This window comes from Ipomoea nil, unplaced genomic scaffold, assembly GCF_001879475.1.
Source record: "Ipomoea nil cultivar Tokyo-kokei standard unplaced genomic scaffold, Asagao_1.1 scaffold1940, whole genome shotgun sequence".
NCBI lineage: Eukaryota > Viridiplantae > Streptophyta > Magnoliopsida > Solanales > Convolvulaceae > Ipomoea > Ipomoea nil.
In genome coordinates, this window is record NW_017618368.1 from 1,165,014 (window position 1) to 1,176,746 (window position 11,733).

At 34.5% G+C, this 11,733-nt stretch overlaps 1 protein-coding gene and 1 long non-coding RNA gene across 2 annotated transcripts; both read right to left on the bottom strand.

The window, feature by feature from the left end:
- Positions 1–3,515: 3,515 nt before the first annotated feature.
- Positions 3,516–4,192, bottom strand: LOC109146856 (homeobox-DDT domain protein RLT2-like). Its single transcript, XM_019294528.1, has 3 exons — positions 4,111–4,192; positions 3,807–3,971; positions 3,516–3,710 (listed from the first exon to the last, which is right to left on the bottom strand). The coding sequence occupies exons 2-3, from the start codon at positions 3,945–3,947 to the stop codon at positions 3,516–3,518; spliced, it is 336 nt and encodes a 111-aa protein (XP_019150073.1). The 5' UTR covers positions 3,948–3,971; positions 4,111–4,192.
- A 322-nt stretch (positions 4,193–4,514) lies between these two features.
- LOC109146869 lies at positions 4,515–4,935 on the bottom strand. Its single transcript, XR_002048524.1, has 2 exons — positions 4,759–4,935; positions 4,515–4,675 (listed from the first exon to the last, which is right to left on the bottom strand). It is a non-coding gene; the product is annotated as an uncharacterized LOC109146869 (long non-coding RNA).
- Between the last annotated feature and the right edge of the window lie 6,798 nt (positions 4,936–11,733).

The window sequence follows — 11,733 nt, forward strand, 5'->3', positions numbered from 1 at the left end:
AAAGTGTTGTCTTTTGTATAAAAGACAACAGTTTAGTCCAAAACTATTGTCTTTGATGCAACACTTTTGTCAAAGACAACGGTTTTTACTTAACCGTTGTTATAAGTGTGTTGTCTTTGTGTATTTTGTGAAAAGACAACACCACAACGACAACGGTTTTTTAAAACCGTTGTCTATGTGCGTTTTTTTTTTAAATAAGACAACGGTTTTTTTAACTGTTGTCGTTGGTGTGTTGTCTTTAAGCGCAATGGAATACACAACACTAGATAGACAACGGTTGTAAACAACCGTTGTCTTTGTGTGCTCTTTTTTTAAAAAAAGACAACGGTTTTATTTAACCGTTGTCGTTGGTGTGTTGTCGTTAAGCGCACTCGAATACACAACACTATAACGACAACGGTTTTATATAACCGTTGTCGTTGCGTGTTCTTTATTTGTTTAAGACAACGGTTTTATTTAACCGTTGTCTTTGGTATGTTGTCTTTAAGCGTATTTAAATACACAACACTACAAAGACAACGATTTTAAAAATTCTGTTGTCTTTGCGCATTATTATTTAACAGGTATATAAAATAAAAACTAGGATGTTAACAACAAGAGTCGAACCTATGACCTCAAACTTAACAAGCAAGCAGTCTAACCAACTAAGCAACAACAACTCTTATTTCTAAAGGTGCAACATCTGGTATATAACTGGGTTCCTTCTGTTTTGTTTGTGAAAACCAAAACAACAATTTTAGAAAATAGTTGAAGAATTCCCCCCAAAAAGAATAAAACTTGAGACCTCTAACATAGTAAACTAAACTAAATCCACCAAGACACACCAACACTTGTGTACTTGAGTGCAACATCTAGTATATTACCAGTTTGTTTATGTGTTGTCTTTAAGAACCAAGACAATGATTGTATAAAATAGGTTAAGAATACCACCACGAAGGATAGAACCCAAGACCTTTAACATAACATAACAAACAAAACTAAATCCACCAAGCCACACCAACTCTTATGTATTAAAGTGTTACACCTTATCTTTTACCTATAATTTAACAAAGAAAGAATACAATTCAAAAGTTAATTTAATAGTTCTATTTTCGTTCATATTTAAATATATAAAATTATTCACCAAAATTTCAAAATAATTCATTATTAAAGTTTTATTTTTAATTATATTACAATTAAGACCAATCTAGGAATTAAAAAACAATAATAATTATCAAGTATAAAAAACAATAATGGTGCGGTATGATGTGTAGGGTTACGGGCGGTATGATAGGGGCCGAGGTTGGTAATCGACTCTTCTGGCTAGCGCATGACTAACAAGGTTAGCTATATGTTGGTAATCGACCCTTCCGGCTAGTGACTGTCAATGTTAGCTATATGTTGGTAATCGACCCTTCCGACTAGCGCATGACTAACATGGTTAGCTATGTTGGTAATCGACCCTTCCGGCTAGCGCATGACTAACAAGGTTAGCTATATGTTGGTAATCGACCCTTCCGGCATGCCTGGGACACATTGAGAATGAATATGAAAGAGTAGTTGATCGATGCTGTACAGTTAGCTATATCCCATTTCTTTTGCCGCGATCTTAATTAGCTTTATGTTCATAAATACCAAACTATATATTCATAATTTTTGAATTGAAATGCATATTTCCAATTGTTGATAACTATACAGTTTAGAAATTATCAATCAACAATACAGAAATTATGAATCTGCAGTATAGAAATTATGAATTTACTGTATAGAAATTATTAATCTATACAACTGTATTTAAATTAGAAATATACTATATAGAAATTATTATGAATCTAACTACATTATAGAAATCTATGAATCTCGTGTTTTGTACCTATATACCCGGAACTATTTTAATTAACCGGATGTAGCGACCCAAGTAATTAATTAAACTAAAATTTTGTTACAAAATTTCCCTCTAAGCTAAGATAAAATTTCCCTCTAAGACAAAATTTCCCTCTAAAACAAAATTGGGAATGAAATTTTTGTCTTTCCCTCTAAGACAAAAATTCGCACAACAACTCCGCCGACCGCCACTCTCCGATCAGACAACAACTCGCACAGACAAAATTTCCCTCTCATATCAGACAACAACTCGTTCAGATACAACTCCATCAAACTCCGCCGACCGCCACTCTCCGCAGTCGCCGTCGCTGAGCCTGGGTGGAAGTCGACAATAGAGAAGCTCTCCACAGTCGCCGTCGCTGAGCCTGGGTGGAAGTCGACAACAGAGAAGCTCTCCGCAGTCGCCGTCGCTGAGTCCACGTCGCCGTCGACAACACAGAAGCCCTCCGCGGTCAGCTGCGCCGCCGTCTCCCGTCAGCGTCGCTCTCAACCTACACCTCTTCCCTCCTCTACCGCCATCTCCTCCTCCCTACTCTTCCACCGTTGGATTCCCCATCACAAACCTACAGGTTAGTCCTAAACCCTAGATTAATTGTTGGATTATTAGGTTGTGAATTTTCTTACTCCCTAAATTAATTGTATTACCTTGAGCTTTGCGTGAGGTAGAAATATTAAAATGTCTTCTTTGAAAGTTTGAATTTGCAGTTTTGAGCTTTCTTTAGTTAAAAGCTTTTAATACAGTGTGTGTGTCTATATTATATATGAATCAGTGGATGGTTCTGTTTGGGTTTCTTTACCTGAAGAAACCTTGAAATATGTGGACTACTCCTGGAAATTTTATAGTGTTGAATTGCTTGAATAGGCTGTAGTTGTTTGGGGTGTTTTATCCATATGAAGGGAGTCAAAGGACACTGATGATGTGAACTTTGTCCTGAGTTTCCCTGTTGTTTCTTATGATACTATGTTGGAGGTCTGTCTATGTCTCTGTGATACACAGTTGTGCATATTTTTCATGTCATCTATCTTCAGAGTGTATCATCCACCATGAATATAAGATTTCAGCTCATCAAGGTTGATGTTCCAAGTTCTGATTCCCCCTGGCTTGGCATTTAGATACTACATGTTTTCTTTTTACCAAAAATCCTTGTCGGTATACAAGTCTATATTGCTAGTATTATGTTGTGTTTGAGTTGTTTACATATCCCAGATTGATAATCAAATTATTGCTTCCTTGTCTCTTCTGTTTTGTACTGACAATAGTTTTTGCAGTAATTTTTCCAACTCCCTCACAACCGAACTTGGCTATGGAGTATTAGATATTATGCAATTTTTAAACCAAAATCCTTGTCTTCTTTATACAACTCTGTATTACCAGGTGTATACAAGTATATATTACTAGGTGTGTTTTGTGTTTCAGTTGTTTGCATATCCTTGATTGATTATCAACTCCTTGCTTGCTTTTTCTATTGGCTATTGCATAATAATTTTTGCAATTACTCATTAACTCTTCACTAGAAACTCTGAGGATCCGTGCTTGATACAGTGACAGTGATGTTGCAATCTTTTGCTTGTTCTTGATCGTTGAATTTTCTTATTCCCTAAATTTTCTACAACACATGGCTTCATAGCCTTGCTGTCCTAGTTATGCTTCCTCAACTGGTTACTTTGTAATCTGCTATGCTCTTTTTAGTCAAACAAACATGTATATTTTGATAATGTGTAAACAAATGAATTAACTCCATGGTTTCTTTAGCAAATTTCCGTGCTGCTGCCCTCTCCATAGCAGCCTTCTGTTTTGCTGCTTCCCTCTCTTTGCGAAGCTCTTCTTTCTGTCTTTTCCTCTCAGCCTGGACTCAATATACAAGAAATATGGTAGCTATCAGCCACTGAATATAGCAGAAGTTTAAGGAGAGAAACTAAAATAAAACCGCCCTCAAACATACCCTCAAAAGCTCTCTCTGCAAAAATTTCTCTCGTGTTTCCATTTCACGCTTTTCCTCACGTTGAAACCTCTCTTCCTTCCTCTGTTGTTCACGCATTAGCCTTTGTTCTTCTTTCCTTCTCTCACGATCCAGTCTTTCCATTTCCTTTTTCACTTGTTCTTCCCTCTTAAGTGAGAAAAGAAAATTGTTTCAGATTTCAAAAGTAAAATTGCAGAAAGTAGTTGCAAAAAAATAATAATAATAATAATAAATAATAAAATAATAATAATAAAATCCAAAGGTTTGAAGGAACATAAAAATATACCTTTCTCCTTAAAAGATCCTGTTTCTCAAGTTCTTTTCGAATCCTTTTTTCATGAGCTAGTGCTTCCTTTCCTATTCTAGCTTCATCGTGTGTATATATACACTTTAAGTCTTTGAGAATGAGAGACAACTTTGTTCTTCATATCATCTGTTTAATGATTTTTACTATAACAAATAAATTTAAACTACAAAATAAAGAACCTTGTAATTTAAACTCTGCACCAAACTGTGATATTTGATTTTTTTCGCATTGTATTCGAGTTGTTTATTTGTCAAAGTGCAAAGTGCTGCATAAGAAACTTGTCATTGAGCTGCAAGTTGCAACTTTAGACCCTTTGGAACTTTGGAATACATTTAATTTCATTTGCATGGACCTAAAAAAAGAATTCACTAGAAAAAAATGACTTCACCTACAAGAAAAATACTATATAGACAATTGTGTCTGCTTTGCAAGTAATTACAATAGATCTTATTAAGTCATCACACATCATGAGCATCAGAAAATGATCCTGTGGGGTTTTCTTCTTCCCCTTCAATTTCTACCACCTAATTATTTTGGCCAATACCTGTTCAGAAGTGTCAAACAAGGAAAAACAGAAACAAAAAGCAAAAAGCAAAAAGCAAAAAAACAAAACTAAGTGAAACTAACCCGGAGAATGTCAGCTACACCTTCAGGATAAAACTCCCTATGCCTGGCAGTTCCAGGAAGGGGATCACCTTCATCATTTTCCTCAACCTTTTCAGATTCTGTGCCACTTCCCTTATCTGGCAAGAGCATATCAGTAAATGTTCCTATCTCATGGAGCTTCTTGCAAGCATCCAAACAAACCGCCTATACAGAACATAGTAAGTATTTAATGAATAATCTCAACTAATGTAGATAACACTTAACTAAGTTGAGGGCAGTAATAAGAAAACCTGTTGTTTATCAACTATCAGTGGGTAACTGGGAGCAGTAGAAGTGGATAAGTATCATCTACAAAGACACATCAAGAAGAAACTTTTCCTTAAGGGAAACCTACAATAGTATATCTGCAGGTTCAAAGTACACAAAATAGTATAGTCCAAGTATTTTACTGCAATATAGTTCTCTTTGTTGGTTTGATTTTGCACTTCAATGTAGTATCGTTCAAGAAGTCTTAATTTTATCTTAATGTATGGTGCTATGGCAGAAATATAATGTGAAGCTTTTATTTAATCATGTTTGTCTTATAAACTAAAGTGTGCTTAATCTTTGTGGTTTGGTGTTAAGTGTCAAAATCCGGCCGGCTTATAAACACTCAATTACAAAGATTTGATCTTTTTCATGGAAATATGGCAGAATATAGAAACAAGTCAACCAACTTTGGTATAGAGCCTATTTGACTTGATAGTATTTGCATACAGTTAAAGAGCAAATTAGGATTCTCATCAATCCAGATTGTCAAGTTCTTGGTTGCAGTGGCATTATATAGAGGATGTGTTTTGTTTTGCTTGGGCCTTGAGGAAGAGATTTGTATTGCCAATGCATTGATTTTACTCTACATGAATAGACTCTAGTATGCCATTTTAGTTTCCTGTCTAGCAAGTTGCCATTTTAGTGTTTCCTATCTAGCTTTTCTGTACTATAACCTTCCAGATTGGAGAGCTTTCCGAATTACTCCTAACTTATTTTGCATTTCATTGCAAATTATTTATATCTATACTAATTTATTTTCTTACTTTTTACATGTAGTTTCAACAAGTTGATTATGACAGAGCGGTTATTGATATGGTGCGTTCTGAATGGGCCGATATTCTATCAAGTCATATAGAGTAGGTATGATTTGGTCATTAGAACGTTGTGATTATTTGGACTTGAATTGGTTCGGGGAATTATTTTTTGTGTAGTAGTATTATGACTTGGATGATAATTAGAATTGGTCATGGAAGTCTTTTGACTTGTTATTTTGAACCTTATTAGCTTGTGCACAATTATGTAACTACACTTTGAAACATATGGTGAATGGATAAATTGTTTTTTTTTATATGATTATAATTTAAGCAGTTGAAAAACGGTTAAAAACCGTTGTCTATTTTACAATAGACAACAGTTAGAAACCGTTGACTTTTCTACAAAAGACAACAGTTTATGGGTGTGACAAAAGCGATTTCAACAACACACAATAGACAACAATTTATAACTGTTGTCTTTTAAAGAAAAGACAACAGTTAAAAACCGTTGTCTATGTATGTGACTTTTAACAACACTGGTTTCAACAACGCTTAAAAGACAACGGTTAAAAAACCGTTGTCGTTGGTAGAAAAGACAACAGTTAATAACCGTTGTCTATGTGCGTGACTTTTAACAACACCGATTTCAACAACACTTAATAGACAACGGTTAAAAAACCGTTGTTGTTGGTAAAAAAGACAACGGTTTATAACCGTTGTCTATGTGCGTGACTTTTAACAACACCGGTTTCAACAACACTTAATAGACAACGGTTAAAAAACCGTTGTCGTTGGTAGAAAAGACAACGGTTAATAACTGTTGTCTATGTGCGTGACTTTTAACAACACCGGCTTCAACAACACTTAATAGACAACGGTTAAAAAACCGTTGTTGTTTATAGAAAAGACAACGGTTAATAACCGTTGTCTATGTGCGTGACTTTTAACAATACCGGTTTCAACAACACTTAATAGACAACGGTTAAAAAACCATTGTCGTTTCTAGAAAAGACAACGGTTATTAACCGTTGTCTATGTGCGTGACTTACAACAACACCGGCTTCAACAACACTGAATAGACAACGGTTAAAAAACCGTTGTTGTTTCTAGAAAAGACAACGGTTAAAAAACCGTTGTCTATGCGCGGGACTTACAACAACACTGGCTTCAACAACAGAAATTATACCCCTACGACAACGGTTAATAACCGTTGTCTATGTGCATTTTTCTTGTAGTGAGGGCACACACTTTATTAGACAGTGCACTCAATAAATACTAGTGGGACACATTACTATTAGCTAAAATTACAGTACAACACTGCAGTTGTATTCGACAGCATATTATGTATTATCTAAGAATAATTACACACCCTGTTAAAAAAATAAAAAAATAAAAAAAAACCACCCGAGCCCCATACTCCATTGGTGTACAGGGAAGACCAAAAAGCCAAAAAAATGCATAAAAAATCAAAGACCAAAAGGAGCAAGAGTCCAACGAGCTAAATGGCAGGGTTGTTGAAGCCCTACAAATTTAATACTGGCTCACTCCACTAATTTATAGTAGTGGCAAGACCAGGTCGAATCCCAAGAGAACTAATAAGTTTCGTTTCTTTAATTAAAATAAAATGACTCAAAGTAGGAAAAATTGGGGGATTTGAGAAGAATAAATAAAATAGACAATAATTAATAACGAGTTCAGAGATGTTGAATTCTGATTCAAGGAAGAATGAATGTTAAAGATGTGACTTAGATCATTGGCTCTTACAAGTAAAGTTCAGATTCAAGTACTTAGCCAAAGACTAACTAGGATAGCCATAACTAGCATTTGATCTCACTGAATTAATTGATTCAAACCAACATATGTTATTGAATAAACTGGGGACGATAGCGTTCCATATTCACCCAATAACATCATTACACTTTAATGGAAAATAACTAAGCCTAAATCATAGATTGAGATAGCCACAACCTGCAACTTAGTCTTCCTGTCATTTGTGTACTAATCACATTAATAAAATTAATACAAGCTACTCGGTCTAATCGTTTATGACAATTACGGATCATAAACTCATAGATAGCAATAGGATAAACAATAATAAACTAAGTCGTCAATTTAATTTACTATCAGTCTTCCTGAAAAATTAACTTTGAAAGAGCAGGAAGTACATGAATCCAACAAATTAATTGAAATATAACCTCCCTAAATTCACAACTAAAACTTCAAATTCCTTGAATCAGATTAAAGAGAATCTAGCTAGACAGAGAAAACTATTCTAAAATATAAGAATATGAAAGGAACAATCTGCCCAAAATACATCAAAATAGCTCTCCTTTTATAGGGTTTCAAATCAACAATCTTCCCTAAAATTCAGGCTCTTACCGCATCAATAGCTAATTCCTCCAACAAATTCAAAAGATTGCTTAATTTTCTCACTAATTTCGTGCTGAAACCAGTAGAAAGTCGTCGTTCCTGCGCCTTCTCCGTCTCGCTCCGCTACTGTGCGCCTTCTCCGTCTCGCTCCGCTGCTGCCTGCATACGTGAACAAGAAAAAGAAACAGAATATTACTCAAAGAATGTAATTTTAGCTTTTGTTAACTAAATAACAAGTGGGACCAACCTAACTTATTTATATAAGTTATAATACTCCGTAACTAATAAAGCTTAATTAAACTTAATTTTATTAACTAAGTTCTCTAATCCTAATATAATTAAAATATACTAAATTGATAAAATATAAAATATAAATAATAAAATTAACCTATAAAATCTTATTTAAATCAAGGTATAAAATATGCTCATCAAAATTCCCCCACACTAAAAGTATGCTTGCCCTCAAGCATAACCTCATCCTTCTAACATAAACTTCTCTAACTCCTTTTGAAGCCACCTAGAAATATCTCAAAAATTATTATATATTTAAAGGCTAGAAGTTGAAACACACTCAAGATAACAGGCATGGTTTATTGATAATACTTAATAATAATAAAATAACTCACTAGTTTTATCAAAAGTCAATGAACAAGACTTAACACCCTCGCAAGGATTCAAAATTCACTCATTGCACTCATAGTGTTTAAGGTGTAGTGTATCAAACTCTCCAATCAAAACATAGTAAGTAATCTCATAAGCTTGCAAGTAAATCAAATCTCCACCACTAACAAACATGAGTTAAACCATGAATCAAAGGGTCTTTATTGAAGGTTGTAACTTGGCTAGGGACAAGGGATATGGTAAAAGGAATTTTTAGGCTTATCAAGTTGAAGGAATCACATAAACCTTTAACACAAAATTTCACCCTAAGCAAATCACAAAGCTCTGAACAAACCTTCATTCCTCCATTGCCTTCCCATTTCATTTTCATGTTTTTTTACTTCCTTCATCATTCAAACCATTTTGCTGCCTCTAGTATACAGCTTTATTCAAACTCTTCTTTTTTTTCAAAGTTTTTTCCTCAACACTTTTCCTCAATCCTCCTCATTCTTTCCCTTTTGCAAACTTCCCAACTTTATTTCTCAAAGAAGGAACATTACTTCAAATAAAAAGAATCATCACTTGGATAAATTAATTCAACTCCCAATAATAAGAGCTATAATTTCAGTTTCTAATTGCATCCTGATCCCACAGTAAACAATTTATTGCCTATAAGAACAAGCAAAACTTTGTGTAGATAGACCAATATGATTCCTTCAATTCAAGGGTTCAAAATTTATTGAGGGAAATTAACAAAGAAAGGGAAAAATGGCTTGTAATGTGGTAATTAAAAGAAAAGAAAGGCTAAAAGCTCAAAGTGGCTCACTAAGAGTTAAAATGCAAGGTAAGCTTTTTGGCTACAAGTGACTCAACCTAAGTGCCCTTTTCATCTTCATGTTCTAACCCACTTGAATGTGGTCTTAAAATGCATTTAAGAGCAAGTTCTAGCATACACAAGCCATGCTCGATATCACACAACAAATAAAATTGAGCAAAGTGTTGCTCTTTAGGCTCAAAAGCTCACCAAAAGGGTCCAATTGCGTCAAGTCTTGCACATTTTCATTCAATAAAACTAACAAGAATTTTTAAAATATTGATTTTTTATATAAAAGAAAAAGAAAAATTAAACAAAATCATGCTTGCTTCTCTCATGTGTTAAAACTCTAAACCAAAAATATATCCTAACTTAAGACATACCCCTAAATAGCAAGAACGTAATCAAAACAAGTCATCAAGTCCTATACTACCAAGGTTTACCCATTATCAATGTGCAATACTCTCCCCCACACTTAATTCATGCAATGTCCTCAATGTATGCACACATAAAAACTTCACATATTCACAAAGAAATTGAGCATATTCTAAGAAGACTTATTTGAAAAATAAAAATAAATAAATAAATAAATAAAAATAACTAAACAAATAAAGAAAAAAAATGGATAATTGAATTGGGTTGCCTCCCAAGAGCGCAGTTGTTTAACGTCGTTATGCCCGACGCAGCGTCAAATGTATTTTTATCAATTAAAATACTCCAGGAGGGCTAAATCAACATCTTCCAAACTCAAAACTGCCATTCCCTCATGAAATGGTTTCAACCTGTGACCATTAACCTTAAAAAGTTTTCCTGTATCAATGCTTTTAATCTCTACCGCACCATAAGGAAAAATATTAGAAATAACAAAAGGTCCAATCCAACGAGTACGTAACTTACCAGGCATAAGCTTCAAACGAGAATTGTATAATAAAACCTTTTGGCCTACCTCAAAATTCTTTCTCAAAATCATGTTGTCATAGAACATTTTGGTTTTCTCCTTGTATATTCTAGAATTTTCATAAGCATCTAACCTCAACTCTTCCAATTCCTGTAACTGCAATTTCCTTTCTTCACCAGCTTTCTTCATTTCCATATTACAATGTTGTACTGCCCAATAGGCTTTATGTGCAATCTCTACTGGCAAATGACAAGCTTTTCCAAAAACCAACCGATAAGGGGACATCCCAATCGGAGTTTTGTAAGCTGTCCGATAAGCCCATAGAGCATCATCTAAGCGTAAGCTCCAATCTTTTCTACCTGTGTTCACAGTCTTTTCCAAAATGGATTTTACCTCTCTATTGGACACTTCAGCTTGCCCATTGGTTTGGGGATGGTACGTTGTAGCTGTTCTGTGATGCACTCCATACTTCTTGAACAATGCTTCAATTACTTTATTGCAAAAATGACTCCCTTGATCACTTATAATAGCACGCGGAACTCCAAATCTGTTAAAGATGTTAGATTTCATAAAACCTGCAACTACGGAAGAATCATCAGTTTGAGAATATATTGAAAGCCACAAGATGATGGAAAACGTCCCATGAAATCAATTCCCCACACATCAAATATTTCCACAATCAAAATAGGAATTTGAGGCATTTCATTCCTACGAGATAATGAACCAGTTTTCTGACATTTTTCACAAGTTTTACAGCACAAGTATGCATCTTTAAACAAATTTTCCCAATACAAACCACTATCTAACACTTTTCTCGCAGTTCGTTTAGGACTAAAATGACCACCACATGCATAGTTATGACAAAAAGCTAAAACTGACTGTTGTTCATTTTCAGGCACACATCGTCTTATTACTTGGTCAGCACAAAACTTCCACAGATATGGTTCATCCCAAACATAATATTTAGCTTCACTTCTTATTTTTTCTTTCCTAGACTTACTAATGTAACCAGGTAAAACTCCAGTCACTAAATAATTAACAAGATCAGCATACCAAGGAACAATACCTGGCAAGTGGAATAATTGTTCATCAGGAAAATTTTCAGAAATGGGAAGTGTATCTTCATCTCTTACCAATCTACTTAGATGATCTGCCACTGGGTTTTCAGCTCCCTTCCGATCCTTTATTGTCAAATCAAACTCCTGAAGTAATAGAATCCATCTTATCAGCCTGGGCTTAGATTCTTTTTT